The sequence below is a fragment of the Taurulus bubalis genome (genome assembly GCF_910589615.1).
Source record: "Taurulus bubalis genome assembly, chromosome: 2".
NCBI lineage: Eukaryota > Metazoa > Chordata > Actinopteri > Perciformes > Cottidae > Taurulus > Taurulus bubalis.
Genome location: NC_136590.1, coordinates 30,765,001 through 30,792,756, shown reverse-complemented (window position 1 = coordinate 30,792,756; position 27,756 = coordinate 30,765,001). Strand labels below are relative to the sequence as shown.

Sequence of the window (27,756 nt, the reverse complement as noted above, 5' to 3'; positions counted from 1 at the left end):
GACACTGCGAGTCCTATTTACGGTACTTTCTCAAGATAAGATGATATTTCCTATCTGTAACAGAGAGCCTATTGTTTACCTCGTAACCAATGCGGGGCGTTTTGAGGACACAGGCAACCCTAATCAATTTAATCGTCTTTCTTTTCTTTTTTCAAGCAGACATTTGTTTCAGGGCACGAACGCTTCGCAGAAAGACGACTCCTCTTCGGAAAGACTTTATTTAGTAACGGAAGTTTTGAGCCAATGGGAAAAGATTGCCATACTCTTCCACCAATGGGAAGTTCGGATACTGCGGCTCGGCGAGTAAGCGACGACGCCATTGGATACAATCAGGGAAGGAGGCTCCAGTTGGTATAAGTGGATTTGAGGGCTTGGAAGGAAAACAAGGACGCTAGTCAACGTTATCTCGTTGCTGAAGGTACGGAATCTGCTATTTAAAAGTGTACAGAGTGTATTAGAGACGCGTGTGTTTGTTGACACATCATATATAAAGCGAGGCTACATTAAGATTAACAAACACCAGGCTGACAAGGTAGTCCCAGTCATATGTTGGTGGTGGCAAACCAACCAGCCAACCTGACTAACTAGTGACTAACCCAACTAACTCACGTTAACACCCGGGTCTTTCTCTGCTTTTCGTTAGTTCGGCTAAACCAGCGAGCGAGCGGCGACGAGCAGCAACTTGACAGCCAAGCAGCCGGTTGTGCTGCTGTCACGTTGTTTCAAGCTAGGTTAACGCTGGAGGGTTAGCTCGGCTAGTTTTAGCCGTCGCCCTGTCCCCACTGTGGGATGAAAGGACGCGTGTGTTCGAGGCCAAGAAAACGAGCAACGCGCCGATCTGTCGGCGTTGCTTCACGTGAAGACGTTAACTGTCAAAGTCTGACTAAAGAAAGACACTTTAACGCCAACATCCTGAGAACACTAAAGCTTTTTTTGTTGTTGCTAGCAAGCAAGTCGGCTACCTCGCCTTTGACTTAGTTTCCCCCCCTGGCGTGACATGTCTCTTAGCTGTTAAAAGGACTTAGTTGACCTCTTCCACTTCCGTCTGCGCGGCGACCTGTCAACTCCATCAGTGTTGTCGCGGCCATCACGTCACTTTTCAAGGTGTTTTATATCGACAGGAACCGAAACTAGTGAGGCAACTTTTATCTGCATCCAAATTGACGTGTGGACCAGTTGTCATTGTTTTTTTTTCTTTTTAAAAACATCGATACGCAGTTCGCCCTTCATTGTGCGCATCACACTCGCTGAACACGAGGAAGGTTCCGTCAAGAATCGCACGGCAGATATTTTTAGCTTCAATTAGCCTAGTTCTGTGTGAAGCAACAAGTTGGAAATATATGACGCCACTGTCACGTTTCAGGAAGGGGATTTTGGGGGTCAAGAAAGAAAGCCCACGCGCCTCGCCATCAACTTCTTCTGTGGGACGTTTTGCATCCAGAAAGAAGATGAACGCAAATGTGTTCGAATTACTTTGAGCTAATCGCCCCACTCGAGAGGTAATGAGGCCACAGGTGCTGTGTGATGAGCTGAAGTCTGTCACAAACACACGTGTTTACTTTCAGGGTAAACCTGGAAGCCAACTTTTTGATATTTAATGATTCTGGGGGGCATTATTAGTCCTGACCAGAACATTTTAAAACATGTTGAAGTTTAAATTATGGTATGCATTACTTGTGATCTGTTGTAAAATAATACAATCATTTGGAGATAAGAGTACCATATTCCGAAAACGTATATGCATGATTAATTGTGTGGAAACACTGAGATATTGTACAAATTAGGCAATACATACAACTTAAATTGTGTGCAGACTGTAAAATATAAACATAGGAAGTTTAGTTAACAGTGCAGACATACAACTGACTTGCAAGTGCTTAATCAAAATGTGTCTTCATGTAACCGCTTCATCTTGCTTTTATTAGGTGAAATGTAATGTTTGATGTTTTTTTTGTTGACAAAATACCAAATTTTAAAGTACCATTTTCATGTTTTTGAGGTGTGGTTTTGGCGAGGGTATGGAGCACCCTGTACACAGAGGGGAGGCAATGCCCATTGGACTACATGACAGGTAATGTGCAATGTTTCATATTCCATTATATCGATGGCAACTGTAACTATGTGTCTTAGTGGACTTTAACTGTACACATTGTAGTATTATTCTACTGCCAAAAAAGTGTATATCTGTTAACAGTAGCTGTCGTAGTAGTTTTGCAACCAGGCAAAATGACTTGGCCTAGTTATAAAAACAAACCAAAAAACTTTTGACTGATTGATGGTTCCTCGTAATTCTTAAATTGTATACAGTAGCAATACCTACCTAGTCCTATCAGTCGGGGCTAGAAAATGGCTTCTGCCTGGAATTGGAGTTGTTAATCGGGTAATCCCCGATTAGATTGTAAGAAAGAGAAGCAGTATGGCTGTTGCGCTCATCAACGGGGTTGAGAACCGCTGCTAAGCATTTTACCAGGGTCACTCAATGACTTGTACGATATTACCGTGTTTCTGTTGCATTCATTCACCTGTCGCAGTTTTTCCGTGCCTGAATTGGCTGTGCATAATATTGGCTAATTTGTTCCTATTTGCCAGTAATCATTCCGTCTTTTGCATTTTTTGGTATACATGCACTGAAATAGCGGTTTTTCAACTGGGCACAGTGTTGGTCCTGAAAAAAAATACAAATCCTTTTGCGAGCTAACAAGATGTGGGAGTTTAATTTGCATAATGTAAACTATGGTGGATCAAATACTTTATTTTCAATTTCCAACAGAATATCAGCAAATGATACCGAGTTATGGAATAGCATAAATGTATCAAGATGAAGCCTGTAACTTCCATTGTGAGAGAAAAGCTCGCTGACAGATAAGGGGACACACATTTTGGTTTTTCTGACAGAGAAAAATTGGTTTCACCGTGAGGAAAATGCAGAAGAGCCATGTGTGTTTTATTTCTTGTATACCTTTTTCTCAGTAGCACCAAATTGTTGCATACGGACGCATTTTAAAATTAGACCGTCACATTAAAATTTGAGGAAAAGGTGCTTGCCTGATAGTTTGTGTGTGTTGGATCCAATATGTCTCCTTTTGCTCATTGATATAATTGTGACTGGAGGAGGGTGAGGGAGGGGCAGTTCTGGAACAAAAATAACCGATAATAGAATTACCAGGCATGAAAATCCCTCACCTTTCGGCGAAATTCGCCGTTTTGAAACCAAAATAGGTGACCTACGTGGATCGTGTAGATCCGAAGAGTTTTTGTTTTTGGGAGGGGGGGGGGGGGGGGGTCAACTGTCCGCCGTTTCTGAGATTGGAGTGGGACACGGGGAAAAAAACTGAGGTCGTGATCATCTTCGCAATAGAAGATCTTTGACTGTCGAGTCTTGACCAATCAGCGTTAAGATGTCTACAGCGGCTTCATTCCCCTCCCACCAGTTTTTTAATGGCAAGCTAGTCAGCTAGCTAACGTTGTTGGAGAGACAGCGAGTGAGATTACTGGCAGCGGAGAGTCCGTGGCAGCGTGTGGCGTCAGACAGGAGAGTGGCGGCTCAGTTCTACCTACCGACACCTCACTACATATAAGGAGAGGACAATGGAGATTTTATCCAACTTTTATTTTAATAAAAAAAAAAAGCGAAATGAGTTTCCTCCGTAGGGTGGCCGGGCTACTGTTTATATTTAAGGGTCTAAGATCCACGTGTAGGAAAAAGTGTATTCTCTAGTTAATTATAATCCATAGAGTTATGCGGTTATAATCACTGTCACACAGAGAGGTGTGCATGAAATTCGCCGTTTTGAAACCAAAATAGGTGACCTACGTGAATCGTGTAGATTCGATGAGAATTTTTTTGTCGGGGGGTATTTATATTCAGTGAACTGCGAACAGGTGCGCGTGCCAGAAGGGAGCGCGAGTGCATGGAAATATTAACGCGAAGGACCTTGCATCACCAGTGCAGACCACCATCAGAAGCATCTGGCAGTGCTCAGCAGGCCAAGAAACAGACTGTTTAAGAAGAGAATAGGGCAAGGCTGAGACATGTGGCAAAACAGCGAAAGCGGGCGATGGAGACACTAGTGGTTCAGGCAAAGAAGAAAAAATAATCTGGTTCTGAGAGTATTACGAACTGTACATTGTTATCTTTGCCAATAAAATGTATTACAATCTGAATTACATTGTATTGGCTGTCAATCATGATGGAAGAGTAGACAAGTTAAGTTACAGCATGTCCACCATCTCTTGTGGGGGTTATGCATTAAGCCATTTACCATACTGTGCCTCATATACTGTACATGTTAGACCCAGTGACAGGCTGGCATGAAATGGCTTGCATAATACTTAGTAAGGAGGCCATAATAATTTTTGACTCATGCCTGAAGTTAAGTTTCTCCAGCTCTCCCCAGGTTGGCAAACAAAGCATCTCAAAATGCATCAGATTGATGCTTTAAAATATGGAATATTTACATTTTTCTTACAGGGGAGCATGCCCCCGGACAACGAACTATGATCATTATGGGTTTTAAATTAAAACCCATAATGATCATAGTTTGTCAGCTTCTTGACGAGTCACTGCCCCCCCTCCCACCCAAATTGCACAATTTCATCCCGTGGTGTTCATAAAATTGGTATCTGCACTTTCTAGCACTTGAGAACATTCTTTAAGTTCATAAGCAGTTTGCTGAACTGTGTTGGTACACCTTTATTGCCTCACACGGATTGCACTCGGGCTGACTATGACTGGCTCTATTCGTGAATGCTCCAGAATACTACTCATTTATCGCACTGTCTTTGCTGTTTAACCAAAGCACAAAAAAGTGGAAAGTGGAAAAAGCCTACATTTTAAGTCAAGGGATTTTTGAGCATGTTTTCAGAATTATCTGTTAAATCGCCTGTGTGCCTCTCCAAGTCTTGAAACTTGGAATACAATGGTGACCAGACGTATGGTGAAACGATAATACCAATTTAAATTCTTTGGCTTTTGACTACATCCACGAGAAAAATAATGCAGTGGAAACCTCTTCGTGATCAGATCTATCAAAGTCAAATTTATAGTCCAGTAGAACCACATTTTCTATTCAGCTTGGCATCTAATTGACCTTTTTGTATGTAAGTAATGAGTGCTATTTACTGAATTGTATTGACTGTTTCAAAATACAGTACAGCTGTTTTCGAACACGACTTTATTTGTTTTACGGGCAGCTTCAACCACATTTGCATTCCCTACGCATATTTGTTTTCAGGTCTCCACTAAGTAAAACAAATACTATTTATTTATATATATATATATATATATATATATATATATATATATATATATATATATATATATATATATATATATATATATATATATATATATATATATATATATATATATATATATATATATAAATAAATAACTTAAAGTTTTCTTCAACTGTTATGTTTGAAAATACCCCAAATGAACACTGTGAGGACTACTTTATTACTTTAAGCAAATAATACAAAATGTAAGCATTTGTATAGGAATGATTCTGTTCCATGCTGTTTTGTCACTATAATATATAATATACATCCATCGTACATCAATACTCCTTTTGTTTCCTGAAACACTATTGCTAAACTTAATAGCTACACGTTTTATTCCCCTTCTTATACTTTATCTCTCTTCCATGTGTTTTACATGGAGTAGAGATCCAAGTCCAGAACTGTAATCACAACTCCTTTAACAAGGTGGCACTGTTGCTCAGCTACTGGGCTTTTCATAAACCATGAAAGGGGTGATGGGAAGGCTGGGCTTCCCCCCCCCCTTTCTACCACGAGCCGACCGTGAATGCAGCAGGGCAAGTAGTCGTGGTGGATGCAATCTATTGGCTTCTCAGTGCTGCTGCTAAAGTCACAACCCTGACCGTAGCCTGCGCTGCCTCTCCCAGTGTATTTCTGTAGCTGCTGCTGCTGCTCCTCTCCCTCCTCCTTAAATGGTGTGGGCAGAGTGGGATGGAAGACTGCGTTGGAAACCTTTTCATGGAAATGGTCTTTGCTTCTGGTATTGCTGTAGCACCAGTCTGGTGACAACAACATGCCGTTGAAATGGAAAAGCGGTTCTCCTGTCAGCTGGAAATTCCCAGTACCCGTTCTTAAGACATCCAGGTCCTCACCCCTTTCACCTGCCTACATGTGAGTACGAGCTTCATAGCGTTCTCATTATACTGTTGTGGAGCTTCGTTTGCGATTCAGTTTTTCTCATTTCTCTTTTTGTAAATTATTGTGACAGATTTTTTATTTTTTTTTTGCAGCCCTAATTGGGCAGAATGTTGCGATTGAGCCTCGTAGCGTGTCAGGAGATTTGCCTTGCCCTGCATGCATTTTGTGGTTTGCTGGCAGAGTGCTTTGCTCCTGGGCAGAAGGACTCATTTTGCCGCTAGTCAGGACATGGCAAGCACCACATCCCCGACTCTTGCCCTCTCCCTGTGGCTATGTTTATTTGGGAGAGGGGACTCAGCAGCTTGGGAGGAGCCTGCCTTTGTCAGGATGTCTGGCGTGCCCTGGTTTAGAAGCTATTGTCATCTGCTACTGTTCAGGAGGGGGGAGGGTAGAATGAAAGTGCCTCTCATCGCCGCTCGCCATCCTCTGTCTTTACCCCCCCTATTTCCTGCGCTCTGCCGAAATGGACAAGTGTCTTGGTTGACTTTTGTAACGTGCCGTCGGCCTGCAGAGTGAGAACCAAAAACCTTAAACAACACAGTTTTCATGGCAAGCTAGGCTAGCTGATGGCCTTAAGGTCATTTTATAGGCTTACTTGGGTGGATTTTTACAAAATTGGATTCATGCAGTCTTCAGTTATCATGCGGCTTTACTTATGAGCTTAAGAGCTTAATTTTGCTAGTTTTACAGACATGTTTATTTTAAACATTACTGCATCCCAGCAAAATAAACCTATGCTCTGTCCTCAGTGAAACTGGTGACATCTGCAACATGGCACATATATATATGTACATTTACCATATTGTGTGTATGTGTGTGAGGAAACCTTAAGGATGTCTTGTCAGAACCATCTCACTTTGTAAGCTTTTTACAAAATGAAATGATTAATGCTTCACTTTCGGCAATGGCACTATTCATCTTGGTAGTTTAGCTGGAACACCCTGATTCTCACACGCACCTCAAACACTCATGCTTTCACACTTGGAGGCTGTCCAGTTCTACCAGTCTTATCTGTTGACCACTGAGCAGCTCCACTGGAACAGTTGGGAGGGTTAAGGCCCTTGCTCAAGGGCACCATAGTGGATGTAGCAATTGAGATGGGAAGCTCTGTTTATTTTCGCCTTCCCATCCAGATTTATTCAGACGGATCAAATGTGCAACTTTCCAGTTATTTTAGCTTAATTTCCACCACTGTATGATGGGATCTGTCATAGATGGGGCCCAAACAGTGTTTTAGTTCATAATGTAGTCGCTATGTAAATCTCCATCTTGTCCATGAACATTTTAAATATTCCAGTCAGCAGATATGCTAACTGTGCGTCATTGTTGGTGTGTAAGAAAGCTCCATCAAAATATAGCCGCACAAGAGGGACCAAAACAAATATTTCTTGCTGGTTCGTACTGATTTTATTTTTTATGGTCATAAACCTCTTGTAATTTTATTTTTTATTTGCGTCTTTATTCTGGAGCATTTAAATGATATTGTATGTTTGCAGATGTTTATATTTGCTATATCATTTTTAATTTCTATATAAATAGACATATACCTGCCATGTGGTGTACTCTATTAGATTACATCTCAGAGTTTCTTATTGTGACAGATAATCTTTTTTGGCTTATTTCTAAACTCTACTGTATGTTATCGGCATCCTCCTCCCGCTGCAGCATCAATCAGGAGACCAAGTCTGAGACTGTTTGCAGGACCGTAACACCAAAGGACTAAGATAACTCGACCAATGAAAACTCGAGGGCGAGCATGCATTAAGTGTACTTAAGTCGCTGCGTGTCTTCACAGGAGATTTTTGCACACACACTAGCAAGTGAAGCACATTCAAGCCTTGAGGCTCCTCCTCATTCTGCCCAGTGCGACTCTGCCCTCCCAACCACTTACTATTTTGAAACGTGTATATTGTGAGCTGGGTTTTTAGGCATTGGGCCCCCAATTATAGGTTCCTCTGTGGTCAGGGAGAAGTCCCTCTTTATAGGCCCTTCGAGTGGTCCGGTTGGCTTTAGAGACAATTTTAACTTGGTATGCTGCTCGGGAAATCTTTGTAAATAAAGCAGCAGAATGATGGAGGGCCCACAAGAGTTTTTGAAATATCTGTTGTACTTTATTTTTAATTAATTATGATTTGTTTTCACAATGTGCTTGCCTGTTTTTGAAACCGCCCTAATCTATAGATAGACTGGAGAACTGCCTGTGGTGCAGGTTTCATGCTAGCAAGGAATGGTTAAGGTTCACTGCCTGTACGGCCCATAGAATAATCTTCCGCTCGGTAAACGGTCATTGGGTTTCTTATTTTCTTTCTCGAAGTCTTTGAAATGAATGTCATCCCTTATATTACAGCGGTTCAGTACTAGGCGCTTAACATATGTGTGACTGCTGTCTATAGTAATCACCTCTTGGAGGCGTCATGGTGAGCCAGCAACCTCAAATGCGGCAGAGCCTGTTTGATTCCAGTCAGGGATCTCTCTCTCTCTCTCTCTCTCTCTCTCTCTCTCTCTCTCTCTCTCTCTCTCTCTCTCTCTCTCTCTCTCTCTCTCCCCCCCCAAAAAAATTGGCTTTATTGGCATGAATGTTGGAACAAAAATATACTACTCTCATGGACAATAATAATAAGATTGAAAGAGCACGTGTGTGTGTGTCACTGACTGTCCCTCAGGTTGTGACACAACAGGACATAAGCAGCAACAAGCTGTGCTGTGTTTCCTTCTTAGTTGAGGAGATTCTCCCAGCTCTCTGAAGCCAGAGATCTCGGAGCTGAGCCGGTCAAACCACGTTCGTCTTGTTTCAGTATATTTATCACACTTTAGGAGGAAGTGCATCACTGTCTCAACCTCACCTGTTGAACAGTGACTACATATTCTGTTTTCTTTTGGTTGCCAGGATTTCTTCTGTCGGCCTTTCTCGATAGCTAGCTGGTGGTCGGAGAGCCTGTACCGGGTCAGGGTCTGTCTCTGCTTCTTTCTGCTGACAGAAGACAGATATTCTGCCAATTCATAATCTCTTTTTAGGGCCAGATAACATTCTAATCTACTTTGATTTGCAGTTTCTTTTTTCCAGTGTTCCAAATATGTTTCTTTGCTTTTCTTTATAATTGCGTTGACTCTAACTGGTGTCTGGAGAGCAGTGTTGGTGTGAGACTGGTTCTGCTGTGTGGAAGTTAGTCTCAGCACCAGCTGCCTCAGGAGATTCTTTTCTGGGTTCAGCTCTTGGCTTCGGAGGGCTTTAACATGGAGGGTGTCTTGTGAGTTTGTTTGAAGGTAATTCCAAAAATTGAGTGCTCGTTTGTGGATGTTTATTATAAGGGGATATCTGCCTAATTCTGCCCTACATGCATTTGTTGGTGTCTTTCTTTGAACGTTGAGGATCATTCTGCAGAACTCTGCATGTAGGGCTTCTGTGGTCCCATTTAGTGTAGCTATGGTGACTGAGTGGACCCCAAACTTCACTACCATACAGCGCAGTGGGCTGGATTACACTTTCAAAAATCTTACACCAGATTTTGATTGGAATTTGGATATTATAAAATGTTCTTTTAATTGCATAGAGGGCTCTTCTGGCCTTTTCTTTTAGTGCATTCACTGCCAGGCTGAAACTCCCTGATGCTGTGATAGTCAGACCCAGGTAAGTGTAGCTCATTGTGTGTGTTATGGGTGTGTTTCCTAAAGTAAAATGGTGTTTGCTTTCCTGACATCTGGGCTCTCTCTCTCTCTCTGCTTTATGTCAACAATCTCATTGAGGCAAAATGAGAAAATCAATCCTTCAAAGGAAATCTAAAAATGAAATCACATCTTGCACATTCTGACCTTCATGTTTTCCTTCAGCACATTAAAGTCTCAACGTGATTTATCTACTGCTGTCCTTTGGCTCTACTGATCCATGTGTGTTTTTTGTTTGAAAGAAATGCACAGTTTAAGAAAATATAACCTTCTCTAAAACATGCAGGCTGCTGCTAAAATGGCTTAAACAGTATTTCTCGTGTTAAAACTGTAATTAAATCCAGTGTGACCAGATTAAATTCCATGCAGATTGTACAGCTGTAAGTAAAATGAAAGATTTGAAAGTCTCTTAACAGATATTTGTTGAATGTAGATGCGTCACATGTCTCATGTGACTGTCAAGTCCTGCTGCTGAGTCTTCTGCACTACTGTTATGCGATGATTTTTGCAGTCTCTTGAGGTAAATGTCCAACTACTTTACATTATTTGAAGCCTACTTTCTCATAAATTTGCATTAATTTATTCAATCAATTAAACAATTCATCCATTCTAAAATAATAGATACAATGTTGATTTGAGCGCTGGCATCAGATCAGACTGAATAAGAGCTGGGTTTGCGCTGATAATTTTCTTTTTTTTACTATGACTTTGAACATCATCTGACAAAAAAAAGACATTTTTATGTTTTAAAAATACATAAAACAGTGGATTATTCTCAAGGGTCTCACCAAATATTTCTTATGTGTTAATTGGACTCAGCCAGGGATGATATGCCAGCAGAGATGTTAAAACTACAATGCTGTTCTGAGCTAACATACTGTACGATTAAGTACAGATGGATCACAAATTCACACATTAAAGGGACCGTTCGGATGTTTTTAATTGGGGTTGTGCAAGGTAGTTAGTTATCCATTTCTGTGTATAACCTACTGTACATGACGGTTGGCATGCCACCATCTTGGAGAAGCAGACAGGAGTTACCTCACAGGGGCAAAGCAATGTATTTTCAACATCCAAAAGAAAGGGCCAGTTTAAGTCTACACTATATTTAGAATATTTGAGCTGGATTATCTTGCCGTGAGACGGCTATACAGTCAATGTTTACGGTGGGGAACTGAAGCCATTATCTATCTAATCACCACAGCCACCAGAATCCATTGGGGAAAATAATGTGACCATAGATGGATACGGCAGGTCCTCTTCAGTGATGGTTGTCTCCCAGTAAGGCAGAGCGGGGAAAATATTCAAAATGCAGCGTACACTTAAACCAATTTAGTTTTGGTCGGCCTTTCTTTTAGTGAGCCAACATCGGTGGTGATGATCAATGCTGCAACTCCTGGCATGCTGACCGTCATCTATATAGGTAATACACAATGGATGAGTACCTCATACAACCCCGCTTCAAAAACCTCCAAACTATCTATTTTTAAAGTATGGATAACGGCACGTTCTTAAAGAAGCAGCACACTTTATTTGAATGTACGGGATATGTTTCTTTCGGGGCTGTTGTCAGAACCTATTGATGTATTGTGTGTCTTATTCTTAACGTGTTAATTTCTCCACATTAATGGAAGGCAGCTGGTGTGCCACATCAGGTAAATGAGACGAGTGATTAACACTGCTTCTAATTGCCAGGCTAGATACACACTGATCACTGTGATGTGTAACATTATATTATTAATTGCATTAAACATACTAAATAAGCTTGCTTAATTATTTCCTCAAAAACCCCAGAATATCTAATTCCCCCTTCCTCAGTGAAACATCTGCCATTTAGTTTTGAAATGAGTCATAGTATTAACATGTATGTGTCAATTATTAACTTTAGTGCGTTGTGTTCAAGCTTTTTTTATTTTTTTTATTGACCTGCTGTTTGTAACGGACATATAGTTGTTGCTGAGCGGTGGCCATATTTTGTTAAAAATGCGATATCTACCAAGGGATCATTTGTTTTCATTGAAGGGCCCTCGGGGAGGCACAGGCAGTCTGGCAGAGCATCAACTGAGTTCAGTCAGGTGAGACTATAGAAACAGCGAGCCCTGGCACTCGCCACTACCCTGCTGTTCGGCTCTTTCTGGAGACCAGTGTAGCATTAAAGCATGGTGGAATTAGCAAGCAAGCTACGTCTGCTGGGTAATGAGCTAGCTAAAGCAAATGAGCCTCACAAAGTTGTCATGTGATCAACGGAAGAGGTTCCCAAAACTCCTATCGGAATAGATTATTCTGAGTCCGGACCCATGAAAGCACTATCCCGTACGAAAAAAAAAAAAGAATGCTTTTTCATAGAGGTGTAATATTTCTTCCACTTAGTCCCACTGAAGCACCTTCCCCAGTACCTTTTGCCCTGCTTACATAGTTGCATATTGGGAATTCAGAGGTTGTAATTTGCCACACATAACGCAAAATGTACCACACCAGGACAGTCAGGGGGATTCAAAATATGTAAAAAGTTCAATATTGCTGACCTATATGCTCATGGACGGATCTGCATTTAATTGTACATCCCTGTTTAGATGGTTACAGTGAGATTAAGCCCCTTTGTATGCAAAGTTATTCCTCTCTACTTATTTGAGCCCAAGCTAAAATTTGCTGACGCGTCTGATTCCCTATTGCTTTGACACATCTCCGGCCTTTTTGTTTAGTCTCTGGATTTAGTCCTTGGATTTGCATCTCCTTAGCCTGCAATAGCTGAATAACTCCCCACATCTGCAGTGACGACACCGTTAAGTGTATTTTGTAGCTTTTTCTTCCAAAAAAAGAAGGGGGGGGGGAGAGAAGTTGTGCAAGGTTTCAACACAAATTAGTATTATACGGGCTGTTGTTGTTCTTTCTGGTTTACACACACACACACACACACACACTCAGCCGGGTCGTGTTCCTTCAAACAGCATCTTTCAGGTTGATTTAAGCATTTGGTACATGTCGACAGATTGTCCACTCCACCCACACGTTCTCAAGCTTGTTTGGTTTAACTGCTTGTGGTGCAGTTTGAAAATGTTTTTAAAATTTAATTTTAGGTACTCACTAAGATTAAAAGCATGATTGGAGCAATTATCTGGAGATCGTGGATAGTTTGTTCATGACGGAGTGAGCTGCAAATACTTTGTAAATAGCAGTGGACCTGATGCTCAATAGAATGCATAACATAATCGCGAAACTCATCAAATTCATCTGTCAGCCTATATTTTGTGACATCCTCTGGGTTTATTTTCACATGTTTTGTTTATCATATCTCAGATTTTCAGGGCACCTTTTTTTTTTTTTACTGAAGCTCATAAAGGCATCCTCTCATAAATACTGTAACTCTTTCTTTTTCTCTCATTTACTTCCATTGTAACCGTTCAATCCATGCTAATCTATTTCAAAATCAAAATTCCGTGTGATTTCCAGCAATTGGTAGTCTGTGAATAGTATATTGCAACCATCCATTCAGTTGGTTAAGCCAAAGTATTAATTAGGGAAGTGCCAATTGTACCACAATGGGCAGAGCAAACCGCATTTGTCAGACATGTGAAACACAGATGTTTCAATAGTCTGATCAGTGATCGCTGTCTTTTTTTGCTGGAGTTCTGTGAATGGATGAAATAAAAAAAAAATGGAGCAGTGCAGGTCTTGTTTAAAAACAAATGGCTGCATTCATTAATATGAACATTTTCATATTGCGATCCATTCACCAGATCCGTTGTCTTATTTTAGATTCTCCAAAGTCTGTTTGACGGAATATAAGACGCGATGAGAGAAGAATTTTAAGACGGCGCAACTACCTCCCTTTCTCTGCCGTACTGCATCCTGATGTGTGAAACAAGAGCTGCACCCAATTCTCTGAAATGTTCACACTTTTTTTTTTTCCCTCTCAGTTGTTAATTTCTCACTTGCTGCAGGAAAGGTGGAGAAGCAGCTTCTAAATTTCCACATTTTTATGGTCGAGAAGGCAATAACCCATTGGATAATCATTTTGTTCACCTCATCTTGTCCCTTAATTTGTGTAAAAAGTGTTTAGTACTCTTACAGGTGAGCAAAAATTATTTAGGAAATAACATACACACACGACCTCTGCAGTATCAGAGATCCAAGTGACACTGTACTGTACTGTCGGCGTGAGTCAGCTTGAGCCACAGCAGTGTTTTCTGCTGCAGCATCGTTGCTATAGTAATTATTTGAGGCAGTGGTACAGATGTATTGTGTTGCATGATATTGGAAGGTGTTGCAAACAAGTCCTGTTCTTTTATGACTAAGTCAATTTAACACCGTGTTTTACTGGCCATTTGAAAATACAGTCGATTTATAAAGTTGTTTCTTTTTCTGCATTTCTAAAAAGAGTACTTAAGCACTACTGCGTCATAAGCTTGGTTTCTACACGTTGAACAGAAGCTGTTCAACGTGTAGTGTTGTTGCATTGCTGCGCTCAGCGATCGAGAAGACCCTTCACTTTAGGCGTCTGCCATTGCTCAGTCTGCTTGGGATTCAGCTGCTGCAGTGTGCATGGCGCGAACAGCAGCCAGACTGGAGGAGTCTTGTGGGTGGTAGAGGTATCCTTTGTTTTGTACGGTGTCTGTTTTGCTCTCAGGCTCTTCCTGTGTTCCTGTTAAAACAATAGGTCACATAAGTCCAGTATAGCTGTAAGGAACTCAAAACTTTTTTTAAATGTCTGTGTAATGCAGTTTGTACAAAAATTAGTCCAAGAAGAATGGGCTGCAATCAATTTTTTCATTGGCAGTACGTGCATTTTATTTTGGATTTCTGGCTCTTTTTGGGGGGGGGTTGTTCTTCCTGTCTACTGTGATTAAACAATCCTTTTGAAGCCAAGCCCAGGAACTGACACAATGAGGACTTACACCAGTATTCCCTCACATCTAGTCGCTTGCTATATTTTAACTGACTGTATCTCGGGTATGACAGCACTGTAAATTCATTGTTGGACACAGTGCTCTTGTCAGAAAAGGTGAGGCATGTCTAGTACGGACTTGAACACCTGTGGGCCCGTCCTTTTAACATGGATGTACAAACATTTTTCCAGGACATTTGAAGATGCGCATTCTTTGCTGCAGAAACATATAAACATGACATTGGTTTTTCAGATGTTGTGAACCTGAAATAGATGAGATTAATGAAGTTTATATTGGTGCACGTCTAAGCATTACGGGGCAGCAAAGCTATACTCATTAATCTTTTAAGACCCTTCCACTGTCATCGCAGGGAAAATGCCAAGTTGACTTCAGCTTCAGCTAAACTGTCACTGGTGGAAGGACGTTTTTAAGCTTTGCACTGGGATAAAAGACTCAGATAGACGGCTACACTTGTTTCTCCTTTACTTATTTTTCAATCCTTCAACTTCTCAATACCTCCTCCAACCCTCTCTTTCCCCCTGCCCTGCTCAGGTGAAAATTAAACTCATTTTCCCCTTGCATATAGGATCCAGAGCGATCCAGAGAGATTTAATTCCAGGTATTTGTCCTTTCTGATGTAGTTAACAATGTATGTTCTGGTTGTGCAAGAAAAGCCATAAAATGTAGGAGGCTGCAAAAGCAAATTGGTCTGTAGAGTAAACATGAGAAATTGCTGCACTCTGAACTAATAACAGGTCCACACTAGGGCTGGGCGGTATGGCCAAAAATTGAGAGCACGGTATTTTGTAAGATTCTGGCGGTTTCACGGTATATCACGGTATTTTTTTTCAAAATAAACACATTCATTTATTGACCGAAAAGGACCGACACCGTTGGCCAGTAGCTGTTTTGATTGGTACATAGGGAGCTAAACCTGGAGAAATTTAGGACCCAGGGGAATCCCTTGATACTAGTGGCGCATGCGCGGCCACAGTCACAGATACGTGTGCAGCGGTCTGAGCTACTTGCGTCTCACGGATAGAAGTTGACATCATGCCTGTCATTTACCCAGCATGCCTTTTGGCGATGTCATTTTTTGCACACCATTAGTAAAGTGAGTTAACATGAGACGTAAGCAGCTCGGTCCGCTGCTCCTTCAGCTTCAAGCTGTGAACATTTAAATGTTGTTGCTGCCAAACAGCAGCGACCGGTACGGAAAACTGAGACCGGCACCGCCCTAGTCCACACCATAACCATACATACCAAGTGATGATTCCTCTCTAACTTAATTGGTACTAGGAAGGTGCCAACTTCTAATCTGATGAATAAGCATACGATCAAGTGTTGTTTTTATTAAACCCAAAGATGTCTTGATATTATTTCCATCATATATCTCTTTAATCTCCCCCATCATTCAAAGCTTCTGACATACCAGCATGCCCTCTCAGAGATTAGCAGAATGAATCATAATGCATTGTTTATTGTGAGGTTTTATGGTCAATTCATCCTCATTGTGTTAAAAGTGAACAATGTACTGTGATCTGCCTTTGCTGTGAAACCACACGACAATCCAAACTCTTGTGTAGGACACATCTCAGGTTCTGCTTTGTGAAGTTGTAAATTATTAAAGTCGTAAATGCTTGAAACTTAGTTTATTATGTGAGAACAAAACTCAATGTATACAAAGGTTTAGCTTAATCTTTTAGTAACTTTGACTTCTTCTAGTTTTTAACTTTGACTTTTTTATAGTCTCTGTAAAAGTGTTGCACATAAAACATACCTCAAATACACCCATAGCTGGCATTGGTAATAGGTGTTTGACAGGCTAAGAGAAAGTGAAATATTCTCTGAGTAAATGTTTTTTTGCATTGTTTATTGCTGAGTTTCAGTAATGCTTTAGGCATGATGATCTTCAAACGGGCCTCGGCAGAAGCTACAGAGTCTGTCTCCAGAACAAATGTAGTCTACACATTGGATTACCAATGGTCATCAATGAAATGTTCATGGGACCTTTTGTATTTTATTTATTTTTTTACATTATTTAGGAAGAGCAGAACTTGTATGTGGGATGCTGTAGCTTTTGTCTTCTTTGTTTCGTTCCGGCAGCCACCAACACTCCTTTGTGGTTTGGACAACCCACTCTCTCCTCGCTGCCTGTCCGACTTACCACCTGACGGGGTAAATGTGCCAGTACATTGCCGTTGCTGTGTGTCAGTGTTCCTTAGCGTTTTGTGGTGGTGTTTACCATGTCCTAGTAGACGTGGTCTGTGATCATCTCCCTTTTTTTTCTTTTTTTTTAATGTACGTTTATTACTGAATCCATCCTCCCATCATTTTAGAATTGTAAATTTGATTCATCAAGATTTGTATACAAATGACCTGAAGCATGTGTGACCACAATCATAGTAGTTTCCTTACCTCCTGTAATAGCAGATATCTGTTTCTGTGCTTACTTTGTGGTTGCGTATGTATCTTCATTGGCCTTCCTACCTGTTCCCCTGTTCTTGTACAGCATGTGGAAAGAATGACGACGATGATGAGAAGTAGATTCCACCTGACCTTCTCTTAATGTGTATCCATCATGTACCCCCAAATGTCTTTGGCCTAATCTTTAGAGTCTTGAAAAGAAACCGTGGTTGCTGTTAGCTAGCTGAAGTCTTAGTGGTGTGTTCAAGTTTAAAAATGTGAGGTGACTCAAAACGTTTGATCAGTCGATCCCTGTTGGCTTTGAGGTCGGCTCAGAGCATCGGAGCCCTAAAGTCAAGTTTCTTTGATAAGAAAAGAGGAGGAAAGTTTGCATCCCCACAGTTCCCTGGAAAAAGTTGCTATGTCACTTTTTCTCGATTTACTTTTCAAACCAGATTATGCAGCCAAAACGTAGTGTTGCACCTCCAAGTGACTTTTTGTGACTGGCAACTGCAAATAAATATCATTATTGTGCATTATTATGCATATTTTTGTTTGAATATTTTTCATACGGTATGGCACAGAGAAAGTCTCGTCCTCTAAAGTGAATCAATCATTGTGCAAGAGTTCCTTTTAATACAATCATTAAAAGCAGGACCGTTTCATCTTTATATGCACGTTGTAAACATTACAGCACATTTCCATTCTCTGTTCTTACAAGTCAGCATTTAGGTAGAACATTATGACGCATTAATCTTTAACCTGGCGCAGATTATTGATTCAGTCATTAGTGGAAGTTTAGTCTGTCTCGGAGTGTCCTGAACTAATGAATATATTTAACATCAAATCTTCTAAATCCATTTGTAAATTGTGTTAAAAGAAAACAGTTCTTGCCCTCTCTTACTCGGTATCATATTTATTAATAGCATTTTGATCGTGATATTTTGTCAGAATGTTCAAATTAATAACAATTTACTGACAGTTTCTAATCAACTGTGCCTGTAAAGTAAGAGACTGGCAGCGCAATCTTTATGTAGCAGATGCACCAACCATTAAACCCGATTATTCGTAATAATAGTCATTATTATTTATTATTATAATAATGCATTGAAAGGTTCAGTGTTCTGTGCATCGTTACATAAAGACTACTCTGCCTTCCTATTATAAGCTTACATAATTAACATTGTATGTGATTACTCATAAGATGAGATCAGACTAAATATGTTGCATTAACAATCTTCTAGCATCTAAAAGCTATATTTTATTTAGAGATGCATATAATATAACGTCCCCTCAAAGCACAAGGGACATTTCCTTACAAATGATAAAAAACTGCCAGCCACAGAAAAATCAAGTGTTCAAGCACACAAGGACTTTAGAGTTGCTTCATTATATAAATAGTCCACCCAAAAACCATTAGTCTTCTACATCTGACAAGCACTGCCTGCTCACGAGCCTGTTTGATGACGCAACTTTACTGTTATGCTGAGTAAGACATTTTTTTTGTGAAAGAATATTTTATCAAAACCAGGCCAATCTACATTTGAAGATGAGCTTCTTTTTTTTTTTTAAAGTCTCACATGCCACATTGGGAGACTAGACTCAACTAAGAACCGATTTAGAATGTTGGAGGTCAAAGGTAAAGGTCCCTGTGACCTTGCAAAAAAAACCTGTTTTTGGCCATAACTAAATAATTTGTGCTAATTATCACATTCATACAAATATCTTGGAGGATAAAATGATGAAGTGAACAGACATGGATATAAACTGCAAGGTGACTGGTTGGTGGAGGCGCACAACAGCAAGGCAGTAATTCTAGACTTTATTTGTTTTTATCGAGGCTGCAATTTCACTTCTGAAATAAGGTATACAGAAGCGTGGCATCACAGTAAAAGCAGTGCAATCAACATTGTTTGCTGATGATGTAACCTTAAGAGACCACTATGCTGTTTGATCGCAGATGACAAATGCTTGGCTGATTGTGTTGATTCACAGTGTTGTTTTTTTTTTTTTTTTACCCAAATGAGCTTCATTCTCTAATGTCAGTTTTGTCAGCGCCAAATGTACCCATATCCCGAGAGTATTCCCCTTGGGGCTCTGAGTCACACTTTCTTTCCATGTTCACTCTCTCTGTGGAGCAGTTAAGGACTTTATGTTACATTTTAGTCAGACTGCCCTGGAGCACAGGAATATCACAAGAATTGAACAAATGGGAAACCCTAATATATCACATTCTCACGGAGCAGATTTTTTTTTTCCCTTTAGTGAAGGGCTGTTTAAGACTCAACAGACTTCTATTATAGTGTAGAATCCATCACACATTTTGAGACCAAACGTTGATTAACTTCAATCATCATTAGCAGTGTTTTGTCTCCAAGGTGGTTGTTTTTCCTGAGAAATAATAGTTTAGTGTTTCTGTATTTTAGTCACAGCTTTTCTGAAAACTAATGATCTTTTCAATGCTGTGCAGCCCATTTAAAAATGATACATTTTCCCTTCATGTCCTCATTTAACTCTGAGAGATGATGCATCACATGGCTGTGTGGTTTATCGAAGGAGCACGCTTCCACACCCATCGGCATCTTGCTGGAAGCAAAACACTGTTTATCACTCCACGCAAGGAGACGGCATTATAGTCTGTTTTCAATAAGCTTCCACAATAATGGTAGTTAAAAAGTCTGCTTTAATAATGTTAGATTTTATGTTGATTTGTGAGATATATATTTTATGTCAAAATAGACATTTTGACCAAAGGATGGGCATGAATCAGTTCAATGCATTTTTTGGGAAATTGCTTTTTCAAGCATGAAATTCATTGTGTACACATGGCAAATGGTTTCATTTAAATGCCGCTTTGGGTCATAAACCCAAACCGTGTGCACCGATTGTAGCTGAACCATCTATACCAAGGGTGTCAAACATACTGCCCGTGGGCCGTATCCGGCCCGCCAGGGGGTCCAGTCCGGCCCGCAGGATAATTGTTAACATTTTAGAAAAGAAAAAAATGATGTAAAAAAATACCTGAGTTGGGACTCGAACCACTGATCCTCTGATTGTAAGACGGGCATAATAACCATTGAGCCACAGTCACCAGTGGCGGCCGGCTAATACAGGGCAACAGGGCTTGGCCCCACCCACCTTCAGCCACCAAAAACTGACAGTCACGATTGATTGCAACACTGACTTTACTAAAGACGTTGCCCAACTGCGAGGGAATCTGCAGAGAAGAGCCCAGCAGGTAAACAGTGGGCTGATGTCTGAATTGTTGGTCTTTGTTTCTAGTTTATTGAAGAAATATCTTTTTTAAAATAGGGTTTATCATCCAAAAACCTTCACCAATGATTTAAACCTAGAGAAATATTGTCATTATGTATGCGTTATTATGCTGTGATTTTAGTGGTCTGGCCCACTTGAGATCAAAATGGGCAGTATGTGGCCCCTTAACTAAAATGAGTTTGACACCCCTGATCTATACTGAAGAATTCGGTAGGATCATAGTGGCTCTAAATAAAACATTACTCTCAACACATATTGTTTTAGATATAAGTTAAATTTTGTGTGTTGACTGCTGACATAAACCAGTTGCTGTAGTTTGTTCCAAGGGTATTTCACGTTTTACAGCCTAACATTATATGAAAATATGGCTGAATAGAGTCTGTTTCATTGCTGACGTTATGGAGAAAAACCTTTTGTCGCTGTTATCTAATCCACTCTGAGCTCCTGATTCCAAGACTTTATTTTCATGAAATCTGGAAGCGGCTTGTCATGTTTAAGACCAGGCCGTGGCCTTAGTAAAGCTGGAGTTCAGTTCCTTGTCCAAAGGCACTTTGAGAAATGCGGGGCATGCCTTCTTTTCTTCCCCTGCCACAAACTTTCTTGCTCTTCCAGGCCTGCAAACCCACAACTTTCATGTGACCATTTATCTAACAATTAGGCTACCACCACCCAATATGTCCTTCAGTAATGTCACTTTGAAAACTCTTCTGTCCTACTTTTCTATAAGCTAAAATTAGATGGAAACACGTGTTTTGGCTACACTTTTTGAAGGGAAAACTTGTCTCCTTTTCCCAATAGATCCCTCGTAGAGGACGACGACGCTCACATGAAAGTGGCTCTGGGCTATGGTGATATGGGCATCTCTGCTCACCTTCAGGCATCAAAGACTGGAAACACACGATTTTTCACAAGCAACACGCACAGCTCAGTGGTTCTTCAGGTAAGAGTTCAGACACTGAATGTTAAGTCAAATATCATCATTGTCTGATAATAATGTTTCCATTTTGCTTCTTTCATATCCTGTGAGCAACGTATGACATTGTGCCAATTGCAGGCTGGTGAAGCAGTGATTTAGATGTATTACTATCACTTTTGAGATGAAGCTCTATCCAAGTAGACTACAGACTGGTTAATTTGCAAAATCAAAACTGCGTTTAAGGGCTCAAGGAACAACAACGCCCACGTAGCTGGATAGTCGAATTTAAATTGAGCCTATTAAGAAGAAGCAGAGAGAGAAACAGTTGCTAATTGAGTAAAACTGGTGCATTCTGTAATGTATATAAAACAGATGCATGACAAAAAAAAAGTCTGCACTATAAATTATTCAGGAACGGTTCTTTAAAATAAGTTATGGATGAAGAAGTTATGTAATCTTTCAAGGGACTGTACTACAGAGGATGTTTCCAACCTGCACTTGGTTGCTGCTTCATCATGTTCCCCCCAGATTTGTATAAAGTTTAAGATCCTTCTCGGCGTGTTGTAGTCGATGCTGGCATCGCGCTGTGTGCTGCTGCCACAGCATTGGCTGCCCGTCGTCACCAGCTCTCATTGAAAATTAATGGGTGTTGGCTGCTTCTGCTGCACATTAATCTCTTGGTGTCAGAGCACAGAAAGGGAATGATGAGGATTTTTCTTTGGCCACAGTTAGTTAGCGCATTCACTTGGTCTCAGTTAGCTTGTGCAATTGGAAACAAGTTTATTGACTTGTTTTATATTAATAGCGTGTATTGTATGTTTTCTTACAACTTGCTATAAGAGCTATCATTTAAGGCTGGCTAATAGGCCATGGCAAATAACTGGTTGGAGATGAAGAATGTTTCTAACTTAATCACCTTTCCACGTTTAAGCATAAGATGTGGTAGTCGATGAAATCAGGTGTGTAGATAAGCGAGTGTGCTTGAGAAAAGAGAACCTCAGACCGCATGTGTAGACAGCCTCAGGTACGCAGCAGCCAAGCAATTAAACAGTGGATGCAAAATATGACTCTCTAAAGACTACACCATATACATTTACAGTGCAGCTATTCAAACCTCTAATAACCTCTCTGATATAAGGATAGGATTGTTATTTGTTTTGCAACTAGTTCCCTGAAGAGACTGACAAAGTAGTGAATTAATTTGTGTAGCCAAAGTCTGATATACTACCGGCAATGCCTCCATGCGGTGGATGTCCCCCTATGTTTTATGGCTGCAAAGGGACAATATACTGAAGCTCCAAACATATAATTCTTCACCAGTTATGTTATGTGCAAACAGTCACGAAAACGATCAGTCAGGCATCCCGAGTAGACCAGAGAGGTCCATAAGCTCCTATCTGACATCCGTCATCCACTTCTCTGGAATAAAACCAGTGCATAGTTCAGCTCCCAGTAACACTCATCACTCGCATGCATCCTTGACCTTTTCTCCTCGTCTCTCAGGGATTTGACCAGCTGAGGATAGAGGGTTTACTATGTGATGTCACACTGGTGGCTGGGGACGGCGATGAAGCTTTCCCTGTCCACCGCGCCATGATGGCCTCCTCGTCCGACTATTTCAAAGCCATGTTCACAGGTGGGTCCACAAAGCATCTGCTTAACAGGGGGTCAGCCATTTGACTGGGACCAGTTGCGTTGTTTGGGTTGTGCTCGTTGTCGCCATGAATCATACTTTTTATTGCGGTCTATCATATATATATTTAGATATACATTTATTTATATATGCATTTATTTATGTATACATGCATACATATTCTTCGCTTCTGCACTTATTCTCCGGTAAAGCATTTATTATTCATGAACATTTCCATGCTTTAACAGTCCTTTCGCTGTCATTTTGCCTCCTGAGAAATTACTCAAATTGACCTTGTGCACACATCCCTCCAGTTTCAATGTTATAAAACCGACCTGCTTATTGTTATGCGTTCATGGTCGTTTGTACTGGTAATGCCTGCAAATGTGACTTGTTGGCCCGTCATCTCTTCGACACACTCTACGCACAAGTAGAAGAACCTTGAAATACATTTAAATACATACCGTAAAGTGCATGAAGGGTATTTTCAGGAAGAGCAGATGAACTGTTGTATTTAAAAAATGTGGTACATTTTTGGATGTGGAAAAGTATTTTAAACTGGAAAAATAATGTCAGGTTTTTATGCCTTTTTGTTAAAACCAAGGAAACCTTGTAACACAGATGACTGCATTTGATTGCACCTTGGCTTAACCTGTCAATTTAAAATGAAGGTGTTTATTTTTCATAACTCAAGTTATTAGTAATTTAGCACCCTTGTCAATTGCATTACATTGACTATAATGAGCAGGGATTGGGAAAGAGAACAATCGGCTGGTTTCTTCGGATCTCGTATTGTGACAGTGGAAGGAAATGTGTAGATTTGACATTTAAAGTGTATGACAAAGACGAAGACTGTTCTGGAATGAGAACAAAACAAGCGCTGGTTAAAGTAGGAGCAAGGGGAGACTGTACTTAGTGTGCGATAGCTCATTAGTGTGAGCACAGATGCTGAGCAATGGGATTCTCCCTAAGACCTTCAATCCTTTCTCTGAACATAAGTCCATTGACACTGAAAACATGTACACGCAATGGCATGCATCAAAATAAAATGATGCTTTTTTTTTTGTTATTAATTAATTCAATTGGTTATGTTTGTTTGAAGAATAAAGCTTATATAATAACCAGGTTCACTATTCAAGTTTAAAAAAATGAATGTGGATGTGTGCAGACGTGTCAGTCAAAAAAGATTATGCCTGAGCATATTCCTTTTCTCCTCCTCCCACGCTCTCCTGGTGCAGGTGGAATGAAAGAACAGGATTTAATGTGCATCAAGCTTCACGGAGTTAACCGAATAGGCCTGAAGAAGATCATTGACTTTATCTACACGGCCAAGTTGTCACTCAACATGGAGAATCTGCAAGACACACTTGAGGCCGCCAGCTTCTTACAAATTCTCCCCGTGCTGGACTTCTGCAAGGTTTTTCTTATATCTGGGGTAAGTAGAGAGACACACAAGCCAAAACTGCACATTACGGCACAGTACACAGATTTCCTCTACTAACACATTAACGATGCGCTAATAGAAAAATAGCTTCAGCCGGTGTGTGTGTGTGTGTGTGTGTGTGTATAACATCTTATTTTCATGTTCAAAAAGTACTTAAAATGGACAGTTACACATATCTATGTGTCTGGACTTTGGTGTGTTTAGAAGATATGAGTTTTTTTCATCTTTTTGAATACACTAAAATGTAACAAACTAATTTGTGTGGTTGCAAAGTAGGGCTGCAACTAATGATTGCAAATATTGCTTTTTTTTTATTGACGGCAAGATAAATAAGCAATTTTTAGATAACAGTCCAAAAACTAAAAGGTATTACCATAAGTATACAGTGATAGAAAAAAACAAATAAAAGCAGCAGATCCTCCTATGTTCAGGTGTAGACTGAACACTAATTTGCCATCCCTCAAAGCTAAATCCCTAGTATTTTTTAGTTTAGAAGTCCTTCTCTCTAAGGAAGCAAGTTTCTCTACACAAGTTAGTCGTAAAATGTGTTCCAAGATTTAGATTTCTTACTCCTTGCAGGTTTCTCTTGACAACTGTGTCGAGGTGGGGCGCATCGCCAACGCGTACAACCTCACGGAGGTGGACAAATATGTCAACAACTTCATCTTGAAGAACTTCCCCTCACTGCTGGGCACGGGAGACTTTGTCAAGCTACCGTTTGAACGGTTGGCTTTTGTACTGTCCAGCAACAGCTTGAAACACTGCACTGAGTTGGACCTGTTCAAGGCCGCTTGCCGCTGGTTACGCTACGAGGACAGCCGCATGGACTTTGCCCCGAAGCTCATGAAGAACATCCGGTTCCCCCTCATGAACCCACAGGAACTCATCAATCACGTGCAGACGGTGGACTTTATGCGCACGGACAACACCTGTGTCAACCTTCTCCTGGAGGCCAGCAACTACCAAATGATGCCCTACATGCAGCCGGTTATGCAGTCAGAACGGACAGCCATTCGCTCGGACAGTGCCCACCTAGTCACCCTGGGCGGCGTTCTGCGCCAGCAGCTCGTCGTGAGCAAGGAGCTGCGTCTTTTCGATGAGAAGGCTCACGAGTGGAAGGCGCTGGCGCCCATGGATGCGCCCCGCTACCAACACGGCATCGCGGTCATCGGCAACTTTCTCTATGTGGTGGGTGGCCAAAGCAACTACGACACCAAAGGCAAGACGGCAGTGGACACCGTGTTCCGGTACGACCCGCGCTACAACAAGTGGATGCAGGTGGCATGCCTTAATGAGAAGCGTACCTTCTTCCACCTCAGTGCACTCAAGGGACACCTCTACGCTGTTGGTGGACGGAACGCTGCGGGGGAACTTGGTGAGTTTATTTCCCTGCTTGTTTGTTTGTTTTTAGCTTTCCTTTTTAAGCAACAACAGAAGCCTTTAATTAATATTGTATGAGGTTATACACTTGAATATCAAGGAGCAGTAGTAAAAAAAAAAGACTGTACAGTTTAATAAGGCTGCAAGCATACTGGCGCGGGTAATCAAATGTTGTGCCTGAACATCATTTGCTGTTTCAACATGTTGCATGCATAATCTCTGTGTAATTTAATATGATTTAGAGAGGATGTGCACATTGTCATGAAGTCCTTTTAATATCTACTGTAATCGGTCTTCTGTAATCTTTTAGTACAGAAGTGTTTCAACAAGGGCTGTACCTAATAGTTCCTAATGTTGCAGTTCAAAGATTATTATTATTAATAATAACTTGCAGAAGCATTGCATGCAATAGTCCATCTTTCTCTTTTTTTTTATTCACTTTCTTTCTTACATTCACTCACATACACACAGCGAGCAACGCTGCTCTCTTTCCATGTCTCTGTCCTCAAGTCCAAAAGTCAAAATATATTCTAGAAAAGGAATGGATAATATAGTGCAATCCAGCAGCACAAAGCCACAGCCTACACACACGTAAATATTTATGTTGAGTTGAATACTTTAGTGTTAAAACTCAACGGATATTTAAGATCGCAGTGTTTGTATTTGGCCACAATGCTATGTCAGACACCATTTAAGTATTTAGGTTCTGATTGCGACATAGTTGAAGCTGGCACATGAAAGTGAAAAGTTGTAGGAGATTTTGAAGGAATTGTGTCTAATCATCTTTGGTCAGTAATCTGATTACCTTTCCTAGTTTAAACTGAATTGTATGACATTTCGACACACAGCTCACCCCTCTACTAGAAGCACTTTAGTGAAGTGATCTATTTATATCTGTCCATTGTAGTTTGGTTGCTGCGTAGCCAGTCTGGAATCTCAGTACCCGTAACTGTGGACCACAGAGAGGTGCCACCCAATACTTAAATGCAGCTCTGTAACTGCAGCGGAGAGACGGAGAGTCCACTGTGTGAGCCGTCCTCTCTTCTGGGTTATAATTAGACCAAAGAACACGGCCTGGTTCACTGCCTGTCTACACAACTGCCTTTCTCTGCTTTACGACTCGCTGCCCTTTCACTGCGTGTGGTTTAGCTTTGATGTTTTTCTGGATGCGCCCAGCCCTGGCATTATTTCTGTTTACTCTGGGTAGGTCATACGGGTGTGGCTTTATTGTTACGTCTGAAAATACCCAGATTATAAAATAAAAGCTTCACTACGTCAAAATGGATATTTACAGGAGGCTTTCAACCTTAACTGTTTCACGGTCAGGCACCATTCCACATTAGGCTTGGTTGTTGTTTGCTTATTGCGGACAAAAATATATTCAGGCTCTCTTTTTGTAAGCTGTCATTCCCGATATTGAAAGAAAAAAACTTGATCGTTTGACAACCTTTCAATAATTGTCGGCAATGATTTGTCAAATGCAGCACAGATCATTCACGGTAACTTTCGATCGCATCACGGGGTCCCGACCCGTCATGGAACCACTGCTCTAGGTCAGAGGCGTACGCCACGTAGTGATTATTACCAGATGTCACCAACTCGACCCTCCCAGTGTCCTATTTTGAGGAACAGCCTGCAGGAAGCGAATATCATGCGAATTAGGCATATGACATTCTTAGCTGATCATAGGAAAATCTGATGGTAGAGTTAAAAAAAAAAAAAGCGAGGTAAATAAACAACATGAGTTCATGCTCATGTATCATTTGTTTATTAAAGGATTTTAAATAACATTGCTTTTTGGGGGTTTTGTCCGACCCTACTCTCCATTAATTTAATCAATTTAATTAAGCATTGTTTCCTAATATGTCTGTTCTACTTCCTCTGCGCTGCTGCAAGATTCTGTGTACAGCTCAAGGTCACTTTCATGATGGTTGCTGAGCAAGCGGTGGAAGGCATTCACTCATTTCTCCCACTG

The 27,756-nt window shown here is 40.7% G+C and overlaps 1 protein-coding gene across 4 annotated transcripts in view; it reads left to right on the top strand.

Annotated features, from left to right (window-relative positions):
- Positions 1–2,018: 2,018 nt before the first annotated feature.
- Positions 2,019–27,756, top strand: part of klhl13 (kelch-like family member 13) — a gene marked incomplete at its 5' end in the record, with an annotated part of 33,386 nt that continues 7,648 nt past the window's right edge. Inside the window, 6 exons of one of the 4 annotated variants that reach the window (XM_079237625.1) lie at positions 2,019–2,071; positions 16,833–16,904; positions 21,207–21,348; positions 22,828–22,960; positions 24,196–24,392; positions 24,981–25,776. In XM_079237625.1, the coding sequence (XP_079093751.1) occupies positions 2,019–2,071; positions 16,833–16,904; positions 21,207–21,348; positions 22,828–22,960; positions 24,196–24,392; positions 24,981–25,776 (1,393 nt within the window). Of the gene's footprint in view, positions 2,072–6,052; positions 6,151–16,832; positions 16,905–21,206; positions 21,349–22,827; positions 22,961–24,195; positions 24,393–24,980; positions 25,777–27,756 lie in introns of those variants that run through there. The other 3 variants (XM_079237624.1, XM_079237627.1, XM_079237626.1) reach the window with 3 other exon arrangements.